The 23,829-nt window shown below is 57.1% G+C and overlaps 1 protein-coding gene across 1 annotated transcript in view; it reads right to left on the bottom strand.

Annotated features, from left to right (window-relative positions):
• Window positions 1–22,831, bottom strand: part of ARHGAP23 (Rho GTPase activating protein 23) — a 72,334-nt gene extending 49,503 nt beyond the window's left edge. The window contains 1 exon segment of the mRNA XM_042966143.1: window positions 22,767–22,831. Coding sequence (XP_042822077.1) covers window positions 22,767–22,829 — 63 coding nt within the window. The 5' untranslated portion in view covers window positions 22,830–22,831.
• Window positions 22,832–23,829: the final 998 nt, after the last annotated feature.

Genomic DNA, 23,829 nt, shown 5'->3' with positions numbered 1-23,829 from the left:
TCTAGGGGCCTGGATGTAACCCAGGGAAGCGGGCAGGCCTTCTTCTCTCAGGCCCCCTCCTGGCCCAAACACCATTGGCACCCCCTCCCTTATCTCTGCCTCTCCCTTTCCTCTTATGCTTCCTTCCAGTCCCCCTTCCCCCATCTCTTCCAACCAGTTCCTGAGAACGTCAGTGTGGTAATCCCCCTGCCACAGCTCCCACACCCCGGCCTGAAGAGGAGACACCACGGCCCCCATGGACAGCCAGACCTGATGGCTCCCCTGTGGGAAGTTCTTCCTTGGATTTAACCTCAATGCTTCATACTATTATTCACACATTTCCTCTCCTCCCCTCTGACCTGGGACACCCCTGGGTCTGGCTCTCATCTTTACAGGGAGGGAGATGATGGACACAGAAACAGAGAATGAGCCAGCAATGGGAACAGAAAGGTGACTAGATTGGGGAGGGGTTCAGCTCACACACATCCACAACTCTGCCTCTCTGGGGTAGGCACAGAGACAAGGGGATGGAGAGGGAGACGCTCGGGGGACACAGGGACATCACTGATTACGGCTCTCCTGGCCCAGATCCATCTCCAAATGCTCTCGCCCTCATGCCAGGAACGAAAGAGACATCCAGAAATACCAACTGATGGTGGGAAGAGGGCAGATGGCCCCAGGGCCACAAATTAGACAGAACTGGACACGTGGTGGGTTGGCAACACCAGGAACCAGAACCCAGGAGTCCTGCTCCTCCCCCCTAGGAGCATAAAGAGGTCACTGCAGGGAGCACAGCGTTCATGCTGGGCACGGCGCCCACTGTGACTCACGCCCTACCAGCCTGGTCGATCCCGGACATCAGACACACTGTCCCCACCCCCTATATCTCCAGCCCTGTCAGTCCTCACCCTGAGATCACTCATTACCTGCCACCTCTGCCTCATTTGCCCACCAGGAAACCCGTGCATGCCCCTGTGCCCACAGCCCCTACCAGGGAGAGGGCGGAGTGGTGCCCACCAGTCCACTTAGTATGATCCTTGCCTGCCTCCGACTCGGGGTCCTTGCCAGCCAAACTCCTCAGGATTCCATGCCCCGGCATCTCCTCAAACAACCCCGGTCCCTTCCGTCCTTCCACTGCCTATAAACCAAGAGGCTTGAGCCACTGGAGGCCACCACCCAGACTGGCCAGTCCTCATCCAGCACCCCGGGCAAAGCTCCCAGCCACAACCTGCCACCCTCACCCGCGTGTGTCTCCAGCTCCTCGCTCACTCCCCACTCCTGGGGCATCGGTCCCACGACGCAGGGCGCACTCAGCTCAAAGATCCCAGGGAGTTGGTGGCCCGATCCCACCCGCCCCGTCGAGGCCGGACCCCTGCCCCCTAGCCCCGGCCCAGCAGCCTCTCCCCCCCCCCCCCCCCCAGCGGCGCTCACCCTGGCGCGGCGCGGCCCCGGCGCGCGGCGGTCCCTGTGGACGAGGCAGGGCAGCCAGAGGCAGCGCGGCTCCGGGGCGCTGCAGTCCACGCCGACGGCGCGCTCCCAGCGCCAGCCCCCGGCCCCCGCGCGTTCCACGCGCCACACGGAGCTGCCCACGAGCGCCGCGGCCGCAGGGGGCCCCCGGGCCCGGGCCCGGCCGCCGCCGCCACCCCCGCCCCAGTGAGCCGCGGGCCCGGCTTCCGGAGAGGGGCGCGGGGCGCGGGGGCCCCCGGCCGCTCCACGGCGCCCGGCCGGCGGCGTCCTCGGCCCCCCGGGCGGCAGGCGGGCCCCGGAGGCCCCCGCCCGCCCCCCGGAGCCGCGGGCCCGGGACCCAGGGGCCCCGAGGGGACGGACGGCCCGCGCGGATGGCGGCAGGACGGCTGGGGCAGCTCCGCGCCTCCCGCGCCTCCGGAGCCTCTTGGCTGAAGGCGCCTGAGCCCGGACACGCCGCCGAGTGGCAGGGCAGACACCTCCCCCTCCGGGGCGGCCCCTGTGCGCGGCCGCCCAGATCACCCCCCCACACACACACACACACACACACGCGGGAGGCACCATACAGCGCCCCCGCGCAGCCACACACTGCACACCCTCTACGGGCACACACAGACACACACCCTCACCCTCCCGCTCACACGGAAACTCACACTGCCCCGGCCCACACACGTTGTACTCGACAGTACACACGCGCATCCAGCTTGGCTGTGCCCGAGAAACACACATTCACTCGTGCGCACATGTTCCTCGCAGGGACGCACACAGTCCTACCCACCCTGTATGGACCCACACCGCCCACACACCTATACACCGGCTACCCTCCCATCCACACCCACACACACTCACTCTCCCTCTGTCCACAGACCCCAGGTAAACACACTATTCCCCTCACGTACACATCGTGTGTGGACACCTTTCCATATGCATACACACTTTGGACACCCTCCCGTGCATACTTGGTCCACGCACCCCACACGGACACGTTTGCAAGCATACCCACTGTGTCCTTAAAAGCACACCAGACGCCCCAGGCACTCACCTGTATGCTCCACACACACCCCACCCCACAGAGACACCCACGAAGGCAAGCCAGATGACACGCACACGTTGTCCAGGATACATACTCCATGCGCTGGTGCTCTGCCCCCTCAGTTCACACACACACACACACACACACACACACACACACACACACTGCCCAGCACTGAGAGCAGACGGACTCTCATACCAGAGTTACGATATAACCTCAGGCTGCAGGTGAAGTCCCCGTCACCACCTGTAGGGGATTGTGACCAACCCTCTTCCCCCCGGGGCCACCCTGCCCATTAGTCTCACCCAGAGGGGCCACCACCAAGCTGACAATGGGCTCCAAGCTGGCCCCCACCCCACCCCCAGCATGTGAGTCAGACAGGAAGCCCATGTTGATGGCAGACCCTGCCTGCCTCCCCTTCCTGGCTCCCTTCCCAGGCCCCTTCCCGGGTGGGGCCAGTAGAGGCCTTGGCCAGTGGGCGTGCGATCACCACCACCTTTTCTATCTCATTTGTTCACGGTGGCTTCTCGCCACAGCCACTCGCTGTGGCCCAGGGCCACTTGCCATGACCCAATTTTCAGGGAAGGAAATGGAGGCCCAAGAGCACCTAGCTTGCTATGGCAGCATGGGACTCCAAGCCCAGAGCCCCTCACTCCAACTGTGGATCTTCTACCCAAATTCTAGCCTGCAGCCAGAGAAGGGAGGCTGGGGTTGGGGAGCAGCTCCAGCCCCCCCGCCCCCAAATCTAGGAGTTTGGGGAGGAAGAGCCATACGGCTGGGCCCTTGTAGGGCAGTCATCAGAAGGGAGAACCCTACAGAAGGGGTAGCTCCCCCTGCTCACCCGCATCCCATCACCTGTGTCCTCGGCAAGGACAGCCCTTGCTGAGGTTGGATCAAGGTTGGATCGAGTTTGGATCAAGTGGTGGACAGAGTGGGAAGCAGCAGGCGGGAAGACGGAGAGGTAGGGGAGGAGAAGGGCCAGGGCAGAGGGAGGGGGACTAGAGGACTACAGGGCCGGGCAGGAGCGAGGGAGGGAGAAGGAAGGGAGGAGGAAGGGTGAGGGTGAGGCAGGGCCAGGGTGAGTGGGGGCCAGGGAGCGGTTTTGTTCTCCCGTTTCCTGTTTGCCGCTTGCTGGGCCCCCTGTGCAGGAGCTGGACCCCCACCCCCACCCTGGCGGAAGCCTGACGGGAAGAGCAAGGCTGCCTCCAGCGCTGAGTCAGGAGGGCTTAGGGGCAGAATGGGAAAGAACTGTAGTCAGGAGGAGTGGAGACCTGGCACCTCCATTGGCACCCTCCCCCACCCCTCTGTCACTAGAAAACCAAGGATTCTGGGTCAGGCCCACTCCTGCCCTTGCCTGCCCTGGGTCTCCCTGTCACGCCGCCAGCCTCCACCAAGGCCAGGCCCTCGGAGACCAGCCGGGAGCACCGCCAGGCCGTCCTCAGCTATGTCAGAGTCTGTGGCCCCAAGCAGAGGGCAACCACCATAGGGATGTCCTCGCTCAGAATCAGGCCCACTCTCCCGGTAAGTAGCCGGTAAGTCCTTCCAGCTGTCTAACTTCTTTTCCTCTTGCTTCAAGCCCAGTCTCTGGTTCTGAGGAAATGGAGTGACTCTCCCCCATCGTGCTCCATGGAGCCTTTCATGGCCAACAGGTGCTGCTGTGGGTCTGGATCAAGAATTCACTTCCCTGGAAACTGCTGAGGTTTCTGAGGGCTACAGGGAGGGGCGAGGCGGAGAAGCGGCAGGGGGTTTCTGTGTTCAGGGCTTCAGAGACCTGGGAAATGTTAAACCACATGTGATGTCCATTTCCTGCCCTCTAACCTGGCCGGGCAGCAAGGAGGTTCCAGTCTCTTCCAACACAAACCTGCACCTTCCCCACCCCACCTCCTCTGCTCAGCTCTGGCTCACAGGGATGTCAGCAGGGGAGGGGTACACACAGTAGGGCCTTGAAGGGTGTACACAGTTTGAATAAATGGTCCTACAGGCCTGGGGAGTCTCTCAGCCCCCTCCCCCATTTCCTCTGGGAAAGGAATGTGGGGTGGATCCCAGAGGGTGGTGGGGGATGGGGCCAAGGGCTGGGAAATACCAGGCGTAGCTGAGATTCTATTCCAAGCCTTCCTGCCTAGTGTGAGTCCTCCTCCCCTACACCCTTGCCAGCTTCCTCCCCCCAAATCAGGAATTACCCCGCTGAGCAGTCCCTCCCATCATCCTCTGCTTTGACCAGCTTGCAAAATCCATTCAACTTGATCTCCCTGAGGGTCCCTGGGGCAGGGCTTGGGGGCTACACCTCCAAGGGGAGGGCATCCAGTCTTCCTCCAAATGAGATAATCATCCTTTGACTGTTTGAAAGCACTTTCACTGGATCTCATGTGGCTCTGATCCTAAGGACTGGATATGCAGGGATTGTTTTTACACCCATTTTCAGATGCGGAAACTGAGGCTTAAAGAGGGAAAGTGACCGCTTCAAGATCTCACTTTTACTAAGCTGAAACCTGATCCCGGACTCACTCAGATCTCCTGTATCACCTTGTTTATCCGTTCAAATACCACATCTTGAGGGGCTGCTGTGGGCCAGGTACTGTGCCAGGGGCTGAGACACCTTGGAGAATAAGTCAAGTACCCATCTCGCCCTCAGGATGCTTATATGTCTACTAGTATCCCAGCTCCGAAACCTTTAGGGGTCCCCAAGTTCCAGGTTCAGGCCCGAGCCAGCTGCCTTCATTCCCACCAAGGGAAACCCACACACACCCAGGGAGCCCCCGTGGCAGGGGCTCCAGGCCTCTTCTTTCCATGAGGGGACAATTTGAGGGTGGGGTCAGGGGCCTTCCAGGTTAGGCCTCCAACAAGAGGGCGGCCCGGGCTGTAGAAGCGGAAGGCTGCAGGACCGGCCTGACAACCAGCCACGGGGGAGAAGGAAGAGAGCATCCTGGGCCCAAGGGTCTCGAGACATATAAGAAGAGAGGCCTGTGGTTCCGGAAGTGAGAGGGAGGGGCTCAGGGTCAATTTGCCTGCTTTCCCTTCCCCTGGCTTGCTTAGCGCCTCCCCCCAGAATGTAGGTCCCCAAACCACATGACAAATAATGCCCCTACCCCAAGCGAATCATCCCACATTGATGGCTCTCCGACTGGTCCCATATCTTCATCGCATACCACCAGGCACGTACCCATAACCACCCCCACAACCCCACACACAGACAGAGCAAATCTGCCGCCAGTCCCCGGCCATCCGAGGCATGCAGGCAATGTGATACCCAAGGCATGCCCGCCCAGCCCACGCCTGGGCCTCTGACCCCTGCCCCAGTCTCCCCGCTCCAGGCGGCCTCCCCCACCACGCCCCCCCCAGTCCTCCTCCACCCCTTTGCCCCATTCAGATGCCTGGTTCCCAGCACCACTTGTGTGTCGTCCTGGCATGCCCTAACAGGCCAAGCAGAGGAGCCGGCCAAGCAAGCCCGCGTCTCTTCAACAAACTCCGTGTGCCATAACCCTGCGTCACCGGGAGCGTGGGGACCCCACTCAGTCTGGCCTGTGGGGCAGAGGGCGGTCCAAAGGGCCTCTCCGGACCCCACACTCTCCCCATCCGGAGCCAATCTTGCCCCGAGTTGGGGTGTTTGTGACACCTCCTCTCCCCCGCCACCCCGCCCCGCTCAAACGGGGCCAGAGCCACGGAAGGTTGGAGGGGAGGGGAGAGAAAAGGAGAGGAGGAAACACTTGCCCCTACCCGCCGTCCCACTGCCATCTCAAGGAGGGATCCACGCGATCCCCGTGGCTCTGTGGTTAGCGCATGGGCTCTGCAGTCAGTCCTCCGGAGTCCTCCGCTTCTGGGTCCAAGTCCTATCTCTACCACTTTCTGGCTGTGAGACCTTGGGCAAGTTATGGAACCTCTCTGAGCTTCTGCTCCTCACCAATAAAATAGGAATGATACTAATTTCCGCCTCATAGTTTGTTGGTCATTTCTTTTTATTTTTTTATGTTTATTTAGTTTTGAGAGAGAGAGAAAGAGACAGAGACAGAGCGTGAGCTGGGGAGGGGGCAGAGAGAGAGGGAGACACAGAATCTGAAGCAGGTTCCCGGCTCTGAGCTGTCAGCACAGAGCCCCGACGCGGGGCTCGAACTCACGAACGGTGAGATCATGATGTGAGCCGAAGTCGGACGCTTAACCGACTGAGCCACCCAGGCACCCCATCTTGTGACGAGAACTTTTAAGATCTACTCTCTTAGCAACCTTCAAAAATGCAATTCTGTATTAGTAACTATAGTCGCCATGCCCTACATATCATCCCCATGACTTATTTATTTTATAACTGGAAGTTTGTACCTTTTGACGCCCTGTTTTGACGCCCAATCTGTGGTCTGTATCTTTGAGCTTGGTTTGTGCTGTTGTCCTTGTTTTTAGATTCCACATATAGGGGAGACCATAAGGTATTTGTCTTTCTCTGTTTGACTTATTCCACTTAGCATAATGCCCTGGAGGGCGATGCAAGCTGTTTTGATTGCCTTCTGGATATTCACACACTCTCACACCCAGCCACACTCACATTCAGACAGGCAGACAACTCAGCCACGTGTATACAAGGACACAGTGACACGTACAGACTTTCATAGAGGTCTGCACTCCGGTGACTCCGGTGGTCCCATTCACGCGGGCGTCATCAAAAGCCCCCACTTCCGGAGCAGAACTTCGGCACTTTGGGAGTGGGGAGGGAGCAGGCAGCGTGAGACCCCAGTAGGCAAGGAACGTGGCCAAGGTGCCAGGCTGGCAGGGCCTCCGCCCAGCAGGAGAGCCGGTCCCCTCCTCAGGGACACCAGAGAGAGGGGAGACTAAAGAGGATCTTTCCTTATGGTGGGAAATGAGTACTTGCTGAAAAGGGTAAATCTGGAGCCAGCCACAAAGTAAACAGCAGGGCCATTGCCCAGGCAACCGCAGGCCGGTGTGGGACAGGGCCACCACAGGTCACTCCACCCCCTGATTTACTCCACTCAGCAGCCCTGGGCTGTCTCAATGCATGGTCTCCATGTATCCATTCTGGTCTCCGGACCCATCTGGGACTCCCTAGAGGGCAGAGGCCATGATTCCTCCATCAGACTGGGAGCTCCCCGAGAGCAGACAGGGTTTTTGTTGTTGGTATATTCTGTGGGGTTTTTTTGTGTGTTTGTTTTTGTCCCATATCAGTCCAGGGTCTCCCAGAAGTCACGGTTTGTGTCTTTCCCCTCGGATTAGAGACTGCTCAAGGCCATGGCCTCAGTCTTCCTCATTAGACTGACAGCTTCCTGAGGACAACTTTTCAGAAATGGATTTATACTATGAGAGTGCTCTGAACGCAGTAGGCTCTCAAAAATTATTTGTTGGGTCACCTGGGTGGTTTACTCGGTTAAGCATCCGGCTCTTGATTTTGGCTCAGGTCATGATCTCACAGTTCGTGAGTTCAAGCCCCACGTTGAGCCTCGCATCAAGCTCTGTGTTGTCAGCAGGCATTCTCTTTCTACCTCTCTCTCCCCCTCCCTGTCCCCCCCCCACCACCCCCGTCTCTAAAAAAAATCCCAAAACAAACAAACAAACAAACAAACAATTGGTTAATGGCAAGGATATGGAGAAACTGGAACCTGTATGCGTTTTTTTTTTTTTAATGTTTATTTTTAAGAGAGGGAGAATGCAAGTTGGGGAGGGGCTGAGAGGGGGACAGAGGATCGAAAGCTCGAGGATCGACAGAGGCTCTGTGCTGACCGCAGCAAGCTCGGTGTGGGGCTCGAACTCACATACCGTGAGATCGTGACCTGAGCTGAAGTGAGACGACTGAGCCACCCGGTGCTCCACCTGTATATTTTGCTGGTAGAACGCAGAATGGTGCCATTGCTGTGGAAAACAGCCTGGCAGTTCCTCATAAAATTAAACAGAATTAACACAGGATCCAGCAATTCCACTCAGGCTAGGTCTCCGGAAGAAGTGAAAGTGGGGAGGGGGAGTCGGGGGTGGGGTGCGTCTGGGTAGCTCAGTTAAGCGTCTGACTCTTAATTTCAGCTCAGGTCATGATGTCACAGCTTCTGAGACTGAGCCCCTCTTTGGGCTCTGCGCTGACAGCGTGGAGCCTGCTTGGGATTCTCTCTCTCTCCCTCCTCTGCCCCTCCCCTGCTCGTGCTCTCTCTCTCTCTCTCTCTCTCTCTCAAAATAAATAAATAACCTTTAAAAACAAAAAAGTGAAAACAGGGACTCACAGCAATACGAGCACACCCATATTCACGGCAGCGGCAGCGTTATTCGCAATGGCCAAAAGGTGGAAACGACCCAAATGTCAATTGACGCATGAATGGATAAACAAAATGTGGTATCTCCATACAATAGAATTTATTTGGTCTTAAAAAGGAAGGAAATTCTAACCCACATAACATGGAAAAACCTTGAAGACGGTATGTTTAGTGAAATAAGCCGGGAGCAAAAGAGCAAACGTTGGATGATGCTGCTTGTATGAGATATCTAGATTCATAGAGACGGAAAATAGAATGGTGACTGCCAAGGGGAAAGGGGAAAGTAAGTTACTGTTTAATGGGTATGGAGTTTCAGTCTGAGAAGACGAAAACGTGCTAGAGATGGACGGTGGGGACAGTTGCACAGTGGGAATGTACTGAATGCCACTGAACCGAACACTTACGATGGTAAATTTTACAGTGTGTGTCTTTTACTACAATAAAAAAAAAAAAATGACCAAGTCACATTCAAATTCAAATTTTAAAGCACGCTCTTGAAAGAATATGGAACAAATGAACCGGTCTCCCAGGGCGGGCAGAGGAGCAGGTCCTGCCCACAGAGGTTGCCCAGAAAAGCTGGGCACCTCCTGTCCGGAGGGCTTTACCCACCCACCACCCCCCCTCCATTATGCCTTTTCAGAGACCCTATTGTCATCTTTGGGGCCCTAGTAGTCCCCGAATAGGAGGAGCTCTCAGGCTGCCAGGGGGGTCTGAACCTTGCACGCAGTGAGTCTTTGGCATTGATGAGACCTACCATCTGGACCAAAGGATGAACAAACTCTTGGGATGTCACCTCCCAGGGCACCAGAACCTTGGAAGAGCTTCCCTAGCAAAAGCTGGGCTAACCGTGGGGTTCCTGCGGCCTCACCTCCCTTACCACACACGTCTGTTCCAAGACTGCACATGCTTCCACACCACCTGTAACACATACACACACAAGGGTGTGCACGCAGAGGCAAGTCCCTGTTCTCAAATGCTTTCTCAGGCACACACTCCAAGAAAAACATGCCTACACCTTGGAGGGCGCACATTCTGGTGAGCGATGCTGGCAGGTCCCCTGTGCAGCAGAGCCCCCTGCTGGCCCACGTCTAGCACACTTCTCTTCCTCACAGCCCAGAGTGGGCAGGGTGCCCTTATTTCCTCCAGCCCTCTTCTCCCCACTGCATTCTCCAGGCCCCTCAGCCCCCAACCCTGCCCCATCTCCTACAGACAGCAGGGTTCCCTGCAGAAGGACAGAGCGACTGTGAGACTTAGGAAGGGTCTCCCTTCGTCAAGGAGTACCGGAAAGAAGCCAGGACCCCTTTTCAGACTAGATCATATTCAGGGCAGTCATTCCTGGAGGCAGGAGAATACTTTCAACGATTCTGCTCCAAAATTATATTCATTCTCCTACTCCATCCACACTGGACAGCTCATTTCGGGGGAGACTGGAGGAGAACTCTGGGAGCAGCTCGCCCTACGGCCCCACACATCCCTCTCGGGAAATTCTTCCTGCTGTCCGACCACCTGGGCAGAAGCAACAGGTGCACCCACTGGTTTCTTTCAGGGGAGCGCTCAGTTCTACTCAAGCTGAGACCACATCCCCTCCCAGAACAGGTCTCAGCAGATTCCGAAAGTCTCCCCCAGGGTACATGGGGCTCCCTGCAGGGAGAGGCTCTCAGCCCCACCCCTGAAACCACCCACCCCCTCATCCCAGGCCCTGCCCAACCCGCCTGGGTCATCCCTTCACCCAGCCTGTGAGCTGAACCTCTCCCTAATCCAGCCCATGATGCCCCAGAGGCAGCTGGAAGGGTGGAGGGGGACGGTGGCTCTGCAAGGACAAACAACCTCCCTTGCTTCCTGCCCACGAGAGCCGGGATGGTTTCTGGGCTGGGCCCTGCGGTCAGAAGACAGATGGCATCGCTTTTGGCCTCAGATCCTACCCCTCACCAATTGCCTGGCCCTGAATTTGGGACATAGTGACTGTCACAGCAGTAATTAAGATTGAACCCTTACTATATGCTGGGCATGCTGCACACGCATTACCTCATTGAACAGCAGAACAGCCTCTTGGGACAAGTGTCACACACACACATACACACACACACACACACACACACACACACACACACTCATCACCTTGGCCCCTTGGGTCCCCCACCCTGACTGGTCCTAGGTAGGGAATGCTTGGTGCAGGGCACTGAGGAGTGGAAGACAGGAGGCTAGTGAGAGAGAGAGAGAGAGAGAGATCACTGTCGTAGCAGGAAGGCTGATGTGGAGAAAGGATCCCACTCGCCCCTGCTCTTTTCTCGCTGTGTGACCTCAAGCGTACTCGGTTTTCTTATTTCCTCAGCTACAAAATGAAGGTAAGGATCACAGCCTGACAAAGTCGCTGGGAAAGCATTCTGGGAACCAACAAATGGGAGGCTTGATGGCCTATGGCCCTATATCCCACCCATCAGAGAGGACCCTGCTTCCGAAATGTCTCCCGAGTCTACACCCGCTTCACCATTTCACCATGTTCTTCACTCTGTTCCAAGCTGCTATCACTCCTCTGATCCCTGAGAGTCCAGACTAACTGTTTTCATATTATGACCACCAGGCCCTGTGGGACGTGCCTCCAGGTTCCACACCCACTACCCCCCTTTCCTCTGTGTTCTGCTACCTTGGTCTACTTCCAGTTCCTTTAGGGACTAGGCACCCTTCCAGCCTGAGGTCCTTTGCACACGCTGTTTCTGGAATGCTGTTCTCTTTTCCCCAGCTCCCTCCGCGCCTCACCAACCCACACCCTACTTAATTCCTACCTATCCAGTAGTTCTCAGCAAAAAGTCACTTCCCCAGGGATTCCTCCTCTGGGCGCCAGACTGGGTCAGCTCCCTGTGCACCGTCTTGACTCACATCACTCTTGAGTTAGTGTCTACATATTTATGAGTGTGCTTGGCACACTGTTTCTGAATGCGAAGGAATCAAAGAGCCTCTCTTCAGGGACAGCCCACGGTGGCCAGAACCCTGTCTCCAGGAGGAGTCTGTCTGCGGCAGGGGCTGCTTCAGATGTTGGCCATGTTTTTGTACCCCTGCCCCTTTATCAGTGGAAACTGGATCCAGAAAGTGGGGGTGCTGGAAGAAGGGAGTAAGGGATGGGGAACAAAAGGGAAGCTGCTCCAATGCCCTTTTCGGTGTCCTCTGCCCCCCCCCCACCCCAGCTGGCCAGGCCTTTGTCCACCCAGGCAGGGCTGGCCCACCTCATTCCCAGATCTCTCTTCCCCCTCCCCCACATTCTCTTAACTGATGAACCCTCAGCCTCCAGGTCTCTTCCAAAAAACCTCCCGACTGCAAGCTAAAGAACTTGCCAGGGTCCCGCAGCTAGTGGCTGCTCTGACTCAAGCCCAGGTCTGCCTGCGGGCAGAGCCCAGGCTCTTAGCCACCTCATTACACGCCTCATTACTACCAGTTTCTCCCCGGAGGCCAGGGCGAAAGACACGCCCCCTCTCCGGGCCTCAGTTTCTTCCTGCCGGCTGGGCCACCTCTAGATTTCTGGAAGACTGGCAGAGAGGTAGGAGGTCGCGGAGGAGGCAGGGCGAGGAAAGGGTAAGGGGAGAGGCGAGCAGGGTGGGAGGAGCGCGGAGGGGCGGCAGCCTCAGACCAGCCAGACGTGAGAAACGCCAAGTATGCGAACTACGCCAGCCCGAGCTATGAATAGTGCGGCCAGGCTGGCAGCCCAGGTCGGCCCTTCCAGCCCTGCAGCCCCCAGCCCCGGCCCGCCCACGCCAGCCCTGTGCTGGGGGTCAGAAACGCGGCGGCGGGGTCCTGCCAGGAGCACAGGGGAGCAGAGGCTGAGTGGCAGGAGCGGAGGGGTGTGGCCATGCAAATGAAATGCGAATGGGGAGCAGCGCGCGTGTCTGATTGGCGGGTGGGGGCCGGCCTGGGAACGAGCGGGGAAGGGGCGCTCCACCAGAGGCGGTGCCCACAGCCAGCACCACCCCGGGCCCCAGCTCACCCCTGCGTCCTTCCCGGCGGCTGGAGGTCCTTCAGGTCACCCCGTGGCTGATACCCCCACTGATGCTGTGCAGCCGATGGAATCCTCTCACCCTCTTCCATCAAGGCCCTGTAAGGCTCTGCCGCCTTTGAGACACCGTCCCTGGGGGGCGCCTGGGGGGCTCAGTCCGCTGAGGGTCAGACTTTTGATTTCCATTCAGGTCAGGATCCCAGGATCATGGCATGGAGCCCATCTGGGGCTCCGCCCTGAGCATGGAGCCTGATTAAGATTCACTATCTTCCTCTGCCCCTCTCCCTAGATAGCCCGCCTGCTCTCTCGCTTTCGCGCGCTCTCTCTCAAAAAAATAAAAATAAAGAAAAGACACCGCCCCTGCCCACCCCAGCACCACGTCATCCCCTCCCCCACCTTGGAACTCACCTGTCTGACAGAGGGCTGGCACTTGGGAAATTACAACAGCCCCCAGGCCTGCCTTTGGATTACCACCCCCCCCCCCCTCCTTTCTTCATCGGTGAAGGAGCACACTGAGCTAGGGGCTGGGGACTCAGTCCCTGGCCTAGTGCTGCCCCTTGTGTGTCCCCAAACAAGTCAGTCAACCTCAGAGCCCAGCCCCTAGTCCCATCCTAGGACTACTGACTATGTGTCACTGAGAGTGAGGAGGCAAAGAGACCTAGGATCAAGTCCCAGCTGTGTGTCCCCAGTCAAGTCTCTTCCCTCCCCAAGCCTGTCTTGGAGACTTGTAAATGGGGTTGTAAATGGGGTCCTTGAGAGGGTTCAGTGTTAAGCGTTTGATACATACCAGTTGCTGAACAAATCTGAGCTCAGTAGTCCACAAAGGATTTTTTTTTTTTTAATTAATGAAACAGCCCCTGATTTTATGAAGAGACAGGCATGCAACAGATAAAGAGGCCATAGAGCTTAGAGTTTAAACATTCCTAAACAGGATTCAAAGGGATCTGGGTTTGAATCCCAAACTGGCCACTTCCTAGCTGTGTGTCCTTGGACTAGTTACTAACCTCTCTGAGGTTTCTACAATCATAAAGCAGAAATAATCTTGTGCACAGTAGTATTTCCTGGCATGGAAATAATAAATGCTAGTTGCCACAAATATGCGGTTCCCACAATGCGTGCCAGGTGCTTCGGGAATGTTCTTTCATCGGTCCTGGTCTAGAAGTTGGAAATAAAGCAACGAACAGGACTAAGTCCCTACCCTCATGGGGTTTAAGGTCTCTACTACCCAGAGGAGGAAATCCCCATATATTTGAGGAAACGGGGGGTGGGGGGTGGCACTTACAGAGAAGAATATTTGAACTGGACGTTGAAGGATGAATAGGAGTTTAAAAAACAGAGGAGGCAAGGAAGGGGAAGACATGGTATGGGAAATTTCTGGTAAGGGGGAAAGGGTGATACATCCCATTCCTGCCTTGTCCTCTCCACCTCCACCTCCCGTTTCAGCCCTCATCTCTCGCTTGGTCTGCAGCATCCCATCGCCTAACACCCTCCATGGTTCCAAAGTATCTATGGAAGCAAGTAAGCTCCTTAGTGTGGCATGAGGGGTCTGCCATGATGGTGGAGGAGAGGGGTAGGATCTGGCTTTCATTGGCCTTGACAGTCTCATCTCTACTCTCGGTCTTGCACTCACTGATGCCATAAGAAGCCAGGCTATTTCACACCTTTGCTCATGCCAAACCCCTATCTGGAATGGCACTCTCTCCCCACTCCATGAGTCCCTCTTGTTTCTTGCAGACATCTTTCAAGCCCTGGCAAGCTTCCTCAGTGAAGCCTTTTCCCCCTCAGAGCTGGAGCCTTTTTTGAGGAGGCAGGGGCTTTGCCCATATCTATTGATGGAGCCCTGGGCACCCCTACACCGCTCAAGAGCAAACGCTGATTCCAAGCAGGCACAGGGAGAACCCTGGTACACAGCAGAGTCATGGAGAAGCAGAACACAATTGTCCTGTCTGCATCCACCGCCAGGTGATGTCTGCCTTCCCCTCTCCTTCACTATATCAACCCCTACTTGGATTTCAAGGCTTAGCTGGGGACAGGGGGAAGGGTCCACCTTCCCAGAGTGCGGTGGCTGTCCTCCAGGCTTTTTTCTTGTTGAGGAGGGTAGCAGTGACCACAGGACAGGCTTAGGATTCAGAAAGACCCAGATTTAAATTCAGATGCTAGCTGACCTTTGACGAAGTTGTCTGCCCTCTTAGGGTCTCAATTCTTGTATCAGTAAATATACAACCACTGCATGATGGCTGTTTCATAAAAGAACTTGGGGCATCCTCAACTTGGGGTGCCTGGGTGGCTCAGTTGGTTAAGCATCCAGCTCTTGATTTTGGTCATGATCTCGTGGTTCATGAGCTTGAGCCCCATATCCAGCTCCACACTGACAGTGCAGAGCCTGCGTGGGATTCTCTCTCTACCTCCCTCTCTGCCTCTCTCTCTCTCAAAGTAAAAAAAAGAAAAAAAAAATCCTCAACGATAGGTTTGGAAACAGGACATGAGAGAAAGGAGATTAATCTTATCACCAACTGGTTTTTTACTAACCTCGTATGGCAATTCTACCCACCGACAGTCTTTCCACCTTTGTGACCCCATTCACACTCTGATGATGTCCCCTTGTGTCTGCTTCTGTCTGACTCCCCAGTCAGGCCAGGCCATTTTTATGTTAATATTTTTGGCAGGGGGCAGCAAAGAATGTTCTAGACTGGCAGACAGTATAGAGATAAATCTCAGAACCCATGGTTAAGGAAATTGTACTGGAGCTTTTGGGTGGTAGGAAAGGCAGACAGTGAACCCCTTGAGGGCAGGGCTGTGTCTTACTCATCCAGATCCCAAGACCCACAGAGAGAGCTGAGAGCACAGACAGTGCGTAGGAAATGGTCACCAAATGAACAAAGGTCGGTTTGCATTGAGATCTGGCCACTGCCTGATTTTCCAGTTCCTGGAGTCTGCTCCTTCTAACCCCCACGAAGTTAGGGACTCTCTATGTATATGCCAGGCCTGGGAATGTCCTCAGCGCCCCAGGCTGCACCCAGTCTCTCAGATAACACTTTAGCCAGCACAGTGGGGACCTAAGCGCGTGGGAGCCACCAGAGGAGGAAAAGCTCCCAGGAAGGAAGGAAAGAAGGCTGTTTTTCTGTCCCAGCAGCAGTCTCAGTCTGGTTGCTGCCTCCTACTCCCCTCTAGCAGACATCTCACCACCTCCTGGGCTCTGGGTTCAATCTCAGCTGCCCCCTCACCCCCACCAGGAGCTGCAGGGCAGTGGAAGGGCCCAGTGCCAAGGATTCATTAGAGTTAATGAAGGCTCAGCTCTGCAGATGCCAGTGTGAGATACAGGAGAGTACCAGAACCACCCACAGCCCCCCATCAGGGCCCGGGGGTGCTCAGTTCCCTCCTCCCCCTCTCTTGGGGAGGAACCAGGGGCCACACCCTCAGAAGAGGAAAGGAAGATTTAGAAGAATCATTTCAAGTATAGAGAGTGCCAGGATGCCAAGGACAGATCGGGGTGTGGGGACATGAACTAGAAAACAGCCTCAGGGTGGGGTACAGGTCTCACCCGAGCTCACCTGGGCTCACCAAGGTGCCACTGTCCACTGCCCAGTCCAAAAAAAACCCACCAACGGCCAGCCGCTCCTTCCTCTCCCTCCTTTCATAGAATCACGGCAGGTCAGAGCTGAAGGCACTCTGGAAACTTCTCCACTACCCGGGGATTACGTATAACTATGCAGCCACCTGCACCATCTCCCCACCTGGCTTCTGTCCTTCATCTTCCTCCCATTTCTGCCTGTCCCTTCCCTCTGCCTTTATCCCTTTGACCTTGGCCTTTCTCTAGGCCTTGGCTCCCCCATGAGTCAAGCAGGGAGTTGGGAGGTGGTGGGGGAGGGGGAGGTGCTGCCTATAAAAACCTTCCAGTTGAAATTTTCAAAGATGTCTCCCCTTCATTTGGCCTCTCTCTCCCTCCTTCCCTTTCTCTTGGAGAACAATCCAGAGTTTCCTTCACATCCAGAATGAAGGAGAGTGTGATGGGGGGTGGGAGTCTCCAGCCTTTTGGGGGGTTCTCAAGAGCAGGAAAAGCTCCAATAGGCCAGACTGCCACCGTCCCTCCTACTGGGGGCTCTAAGTCCTGTGTTGGCACCAGATTCCCTCCAAGGAGTGTTCTCGTGCTCTTTGAGGAAATTAAAAAGGAAGATGCAGCTGTGGATTTAGGAGCCCAGAATCAGACAGAAATCAATGCGGGGACTGATAGAAACCGGGCACAGGGCCAAAGTGAACTCTACCCTTCTCTATATTGACCCACACTTGGGGCCAAGCCTCTTGGAGCGGTTGTCCTCCTAAATGGCTTCCACATGTCCCCCTAGCTTGGCCAAATTCCTCCAGCCCACGCCCCTCCTGCCAGCCTGCCCTCGCAAAGAGGCTGGCACTGGGTCTGTTTCCATCCTTGGCTTGCGGGTCCCAGTCATTCCTAAGCCCCGCCCTGAGCTGTCTCTCCTCCCAGGGATTCAGGCTGAGCTTTGAAAGGGTCACTTCAAAGAGGACCTGCCTGCTGAGGGCCCAGCCAGACCCAGGGACGGCTCCTCCTCGGCCAGATTCCCGGAGGCTGGGGACAAAGGCCCCACTGTTCCCCCGACCCCCAGACGCCCCCAAATGCACTGGGCATAAGAAGTCTTTCTTTCCCCCAGTTCCGCTCTTTACAGGCCCCAACTCTTTGCCACTGGGAGTAACCCTGGCCCCTCCTTCAGGAGAGGGCTGGGGCATGGGGGGACGGGGAGCTGGCAGATCCCCCTCCACTGCCACCATACCCCCTCGGGCTGCCAGGATGTGAAGGCAGCCTTGGAGCCGACTTCAGGACTGGTGGCCCATGTGCCTCACTGCCCCTCAACCACCAAGCCCTGCCCAGGCCTGCAGTGGCCCCCTCCTTCTCCCATCCTTCAGAACCACAGCCGTCCTTCCAGGCCTCCTCCAGGCAGCCTCCCAGGACTCCCTCTCCTAGAGGAGCCTCACAGCCCCAAACCACAGCAGCCATCTCAGGTTCCCAGGACGCTGGGGTTCTGCCCCTTCTCCCCAGTACCCCACAGCAGAAACCGGGTCTCACCCGCTCCTCTAACTTCCTACCACACGGTGCTGCTCCCAAAGCAGGGCCCTTAAAGTTTCTGTCTCAGCTCCTCACCCCATGCCTGAATTCCTTCTAGACCAGCTTGTGCTTGTTCACCTCCACTGACGGGAGCCTCATTACCTTCAGGGGCAGCTCATTTGCTCGGACCAGACGGGGTTCTCTTTATTGCACCAAAAGCATGTTGTTCTCATTTCCATCCATTGATGATTATCTGTTTCATAATAGCTGCTCCTAGTAGGTGAAATTATCTCATGTCAGCCACTCTACCTGTATCACCCCCTTGAATCCTGTCAATGACTTTGAGGGGTGATTTCAGCGATATGAAAATTGAGGCTAAAAACAACTAAATAACTCGGTCACAAGGTCCCAGTCACACAGTGAGTAAAGGGTAAGAGCTGCAAGTTGAACCTTAGCAGGCAGAAGGCAGGGCCCGAACAACCAACCTGCCTCCCAACGTGCCGAGGGGCCCAGGCCTCTTGTCTCCCACGGTTGCCTGTCTGTATTAAAAGGACATCCCCAGGCTGGGGTCTTCGTTTTTCTTAGAGACCTTCCCAGCAGCCTTTGCCAGCAGATGAAGTGTGGCCTGGGCATGGCAGATGACTGATGTTATTTCAGACCAGCAAATGGGGAGCAGAGGGATAGTCAGAGGGAAAGAAGCCACCTGCCCAGGGGCACGTGGGTTTGAGGCGGGTGGAGGAGACGACCCTGGGGCTAAGGTTTAGGACTGGAGGTGGCTGGAAATTCAACCTCTTCCCACGGAGGAGAGGTAGAGAGGCAGCTATGATGAGCCACGCCTTAAACCAGACACTCTGTCCACCCTCCAACCTGAAAAGGGCAGAATTTTCCACCAAGGTGATGCCTTGGGCTGAAGATCTCAGGGCCAGAGAGATGAAAAAGGAATAGGACTCAGTAATCCTACCTGTAGTCTTTACCCATGTGCCCGCTGCTCAGCACCATCCCCTTAGAATTCGGGGGGGGGGGGGGGGAGAAGGAGGGAGTGAGAGCAAGACAGAAGCCAGAACACTGAGGCCCCCCAGTGGCCCCTGTTAAGCCTTAGAAGGCAGTCGTGACCGGGTGTGAGTAGCTTTCCTTTCCTCTCTAGGTTTAGATCAGGCACTCCCAGCACAGATAACACAGTGATGCACCTCTAGGCTGCCTTCCCAAGACTCCAACTCCAGCTACTTCCAAAGGGTGAGATTACAGGGTTCTGTGGTTTTTCCATATTCTGTCAATCAGTCAGTCAACAAACATTCTCTGAGCACCGGCTGTGTGCCTGGCCCTGTGGACAACAAGACAAACACCGCACCTTTGGGGCTGCTTGGAATGAGGTTGAGAGCACAGTCAATTCCTCAGCCCTGCCACTTACTACTAGCCGCGTGACCTTAGGGAGACACAATTTATTTGTGCCAGTTTCTTCACCTGTTAAGCGGGATAGTGAGAATGCATTTACCTAGTGGTAAACACTATGGAAGTGGTTCTTCTTATTATTTTCTTGTCCTCAAATAACTCCAGGATAATGGGGGAGACTGATGTGTAGACCAACTGTCACAATGCCAGGGGTAGAGCTGGGCACGGGGCACCCTGGGAGGCCAGGAGAAGGGCTGCTCCCTGGCCTGCACTTCATAAACATTTATAGAGAGCCGCTCTGTGCCAGGCGCTGTGCTGGCCACTGGGGACACAGAGATGAACGGGACACATTGTCCACTCATCCGTGCTCCTCCCCTCTCTCCCAAGGCCCAATCCCAGAACCCTGCACTGAGCGGGGGGGGGGGGGGGGGGGGGCATCATGAACAGAACAAAGTGGAGAGAATCAAGGCCTGGAAATCAGGACACCTGGGTTCATGTCCACCACGCACAGGGTACCTGACCTTGGGCACTCTCTGGCCTCAGTTTCCCCACTGTGGCATGAAGGAGTTGGACAAGATGACCCCTCTGGTCCCGCCCCACTTCTGACAGGTGATGAATAACTCCACTCCCACAGAGCTTGAAACTCACCCCAAGTGCAGTCCCTAGGCCATCCCAGCCTGCTGGCCGGCCCACTGAGGCAGTGGGGAAGAGATGTCTGCCTGGCACTGACTGGCACTGCCTTGCTGAAGAGCTGGAACAATTTCACATGAAATAGGGGGGCCTGGATCTAAAGGCGGGTTGTTTGAAGGGGGTGGGGGGTGCTGGGGAAAGGCAGAGCCAGCTCCCACAGGCCCTATTCATAGCTCTCCCTGGGGAGGGAGACACAGCAGGATAATTAAAACCGGGCTTTGTCCAAATCCCTGACCAAGCCAATATCTCACCTTTGAACCCCTGCAGCCAACAGAGCAGGGCTGATGTCCCTTTGGAAGGAAAACACCAATGAACTGAGCCACAGTCCAAGTGCTATGGGCCAACATGGGGTGGGGGTGGGGTGTTGGAGGAGTAAATGAGCGGATTCCAGACCCACCAACATGGATGGGCGCCTGGGGCTTCGCCACCCTGAGGCCTCCGGTGGCCTTCCCGGTACCAGCCTGACAACAAGCATCCAAGCTCCAATCCAGCGAGAGGCTAACCTTGTTCTTGGGCTGTGTCCACGATGGACCCAGATTCAGGGTGAGAGTGACAGCAGGGCAAGGGAGGTCCCGAGAAGCAGGATGGCAGGGTGAGAGTGTGGTCTCTGCAGCCAGATTGCCTGGCTCTACCACTTGTTTACGATGTGATCTTGGCCAAGCAATTAGCTGTCTATGCTTCCGTGTCCTCAACTGTAAAATGCCGATAATAACGGGACCCACGTCACAGTGGTGTTGTGAGGATAAAATGAGGTAATTTATAAAAAATCCTGACCTTGCTACCTATCTCTTAACTCTCAGCTGTATTAATAAAGCAACTCCCTCCCTTAAAAACACCCCCCTCCAAAGAACATATACTCATTTGAATATATTTGCATCCCCTATGAATCTCTCCAGAATCCCACACTGGAAGCCAACATCACAGGAAGCTACGTAACCCACTATGTAACCCACTATACCAGAGGAAACTTCCTAGAGTGACATCCAAGCCAGACTGGCTCACAAGCCTCTCCCTACAAGTTCCCCTGGATAGCTAACTCCCCTTCCGCAGGGGCTCAGGAGCAACCTGATGAGGGGTCAGAGAAGTCCCCATCCAGGCAGCCCAGCACAAGGCCTACGCAAGAGGGACTGGGTTCAGTCCCTCTCTGCTCGGGCTGTGATCCTTGAAAGCCTGCCCCATTCCCCACGGTGTCCTAAAGCCACTTTCCTAACAGCACTCCCCTCTCCAAAGCTTCACCTAATGCCAGGATTCCCATCAGGGTACCCAGGTTCTAGCCCGGGCACGATCGCTGTGTAGTCTCAGACCCTGATACCCACCCTGCCCGCTCCTGGGGCTTCTGGGGGTCCTGGAAACCAGCATTGGAGGTAAGGGATTTACTGCTCTCATCATTCCCAAGGGGAGGGCAAGGCCTCAGATGCCGGAACTGGAGTTTCCAGGCACCTGGGGGTCGACCCAATCACCTTGTGAGCAAGTGGAAGAGGCTGGGACTGGGGGACCTTTGGGTTGTGTTTGGAGGCGAAATGACTGGTTATGTAATGGAGATTCAAATCGCATGCCAATGAGCACATCTCAGGGAGAGCAGCCACTTTGGGGAATAAGGCTGTTGCCCTGGCAGAGGGGGAGAACCACAGGGAATCAAACTCCATCCACCCCCAGCTGGGCCTGGGGTAGGGGTGGGGGGTGGGGGTGGACATGGTAGGGGGCGTGGAGATGAAGTATGTGTTGGTGAGGGGGAGACTCCAAGGGACTCAGGCTTAATGACCTCCACCCCCACCCCCTGTCCATCCTGAAATTCAAGTTTGTAATTAGGAAACACTTTGGCTGAAAGGCGCAGGGAGAGTCCAGGAAGAGAGATGCAGACCGAGGGAGAACTGAGCATACATCCAGCTCCTGAGAAACACACCAGTCTCGGAAAGAGTTTGCAAAGCACCAGACCCCAGTTCCAACGTGGGATGGTGGGAAGGGGAGGCAGCTAGGGAAGAACATCCATCAGTAAGCCTTGTCAGAAGAGGAAGAGGCCTCAGCCCAGACCTTGACCACAACCTGGACCCCTAGGAAACTCTTCCAAACTGGGAAAGAGCTGGCCTGACAGTGCCCAGCCCTTCAACTTGGGAAGGAGGGTGGTGTGTGTTGGGGTACTCCAGTAGCCCCAGGGCAGCCAGGCTCGGAGGTAGGGGGCTGGCTCCAAAGGGGCCCGGAGGCCCTTGCTGGCCCATCCCCAGCTTCAGCAGCTGGTAGATGAAAGAATCCAAGCAAAGCAGCCCAGCGCTGAGTAATGCCCCTGGCACCCCGCGCCCAGACCCACCCACAGCCAGCCCGAGGGGGCAGAGGGGAGGGCAGCGGAGACCTCGGGACCCGGGATCCCGGTCCCAGGAGCCAGTGGGGCGGCAGACCCAGCTCCCCGAAGCTCGGCGTGCGGCCCGGCCCGGTAGGGGGCGAGTGTGGCGCGGGGAGGGGGGTGTCCGGCCCCAGTGGCCAAGGACATCCCGCTCCGGGAACCCCCTCCCCCACTCCCTCTCGCTCCAGCTGTGCCGGGGCCTCGCCAACGGAAAACGAAAACTCGGGCAGAGGAAACAGCGGCAGGCGCCCCGCCTGAAAAACCCGGACAAAAGGCGCGGGCCTCCCGCCCCCGCTGCCCGGCCGCTGGGGGCCTGGCACGGCTGCCCAGGTCGGTGCCCTCTGCCCTGGCAGCCCCGTGCGCGTCCCGGCCCCCGGCCTGCCTTCCTCCTTCCCGCCCCCTGCCCAGGGCAGCTCTCGCTCCGGCTCCCTCCCCGGCCCACCACCAGCCGAAGTTCCCAGCAGCCGTGCCCGCGGTGGCCGCACCGTGCGCCCCCGGCTGTGCCCGCCGAGCGGGGGCGCCGCGACCCCGACCCCCCGCGGCCAGCTCCCCCGCAGCGCCTGGATCCGCCCCCTCCCCTGGCCCAGCGCCCTCACCTGAGGGGGCCGGGGCTCCGGGCGGGGCGGGATCCCGACCAGGCAGAAGGCGACTCCATTCATCGGGCGGCAGCGGCGGCTCTGCGGCCAGGGCACTGCCGGGGGCGCGGGCAGGGACCCGGGAGGGGCGGGGCCGGAGGGGGCGGGGCCGGGCGCGGAGCGCCCCCACCCCCGGGGGCCAGCCCCTTCGCTCCGCCCCCTGCGCTCGACGGGGCTCACCCGCCGCCTCTCCCCAGGGCAGCTGACTGGTAAAGGGGGCTCACGCAGGGGTTTGCGCCGGCAGCGGAGCTAGAGGGCAGTATAGCCCGGAGAAGGGAGGTGGTCTCAGGGAGACAATTTAGACTAGCCTCCCGGGAACCGGCCCAGATAGATGGTGATCCTGGCCGGCCCAGGAAAGAGGCCAAGGGCACCGAACCCAGAACTAGCACAGGGAGAGGGAGGCAAGGAGGAAGGAAGGCAGAGAGAAGCAGAGAGAAACACAACCAGACAGAGGTGCTCAGAAACAAAGACTGAGAGACACAGAAAGCATGAAAGAGGCAGAGACAAGATAGAGACAGAGTAGAGAGTGGCAGAGAAAGAGACGAAGAGAAACGCGGGTTGAAGAGACGGAAAGACGGAAGAAGGCTTACAGAGCTTTCCCATCCTCATGAAGACAGGGCAGAGATGGTGATGCCCATGGGGGTGGGGGCGGAAGGGACTAGATAGGGCCCCTCTATCTAGGGCCCCCGTCCCAGGGAGAGTCTCGGCCCAGGACCCCAGGGAGACAGAGGAATGGAGGCTGGAAGAAAGAGGTGGGCAGGTGCCCCAGCCCTTCAGACCCCCAGCCAGCCAGCCTGGGGCTCAGGTCTCTGGACCAGCCCATAGATCTGCTCTGCAGTAGACAACAGTGAGAGCCCAGATACCCCCAGGCCTCCCAGTTACACGCTCTCCACAGCCTCCCTTTGGGGCTTCATTCCAAGATGGGCCCAAAGAGCCACTGGGGTCTTGAGCCAGTTCATTTCCTTGCCCCCAAGCAGGACCCCTCATCAGGCCATCTCCTGATGAGCCAGGAAGAGATAGTCCT

The sequence above is a fragment of the Panthera tigris genome, chromosome E1 (genome assembly GCF_018350195.1).
Source record: "Panthera tigris isolate Pti1 chromosome E1, P.tigris_Pti1_mat1.1, whole genome shotgun sequence".
NCBI lineage: Eukaryota > Metazoa > Chordata > Mammalia > Carnivora > Felidae > Panthera > Panthera tigris.
The sequence above is the reverse complement of the archived record's forward strand: the minus strand, read 5'-3'. Positions and strand labels throughout refer to the sequence as shown.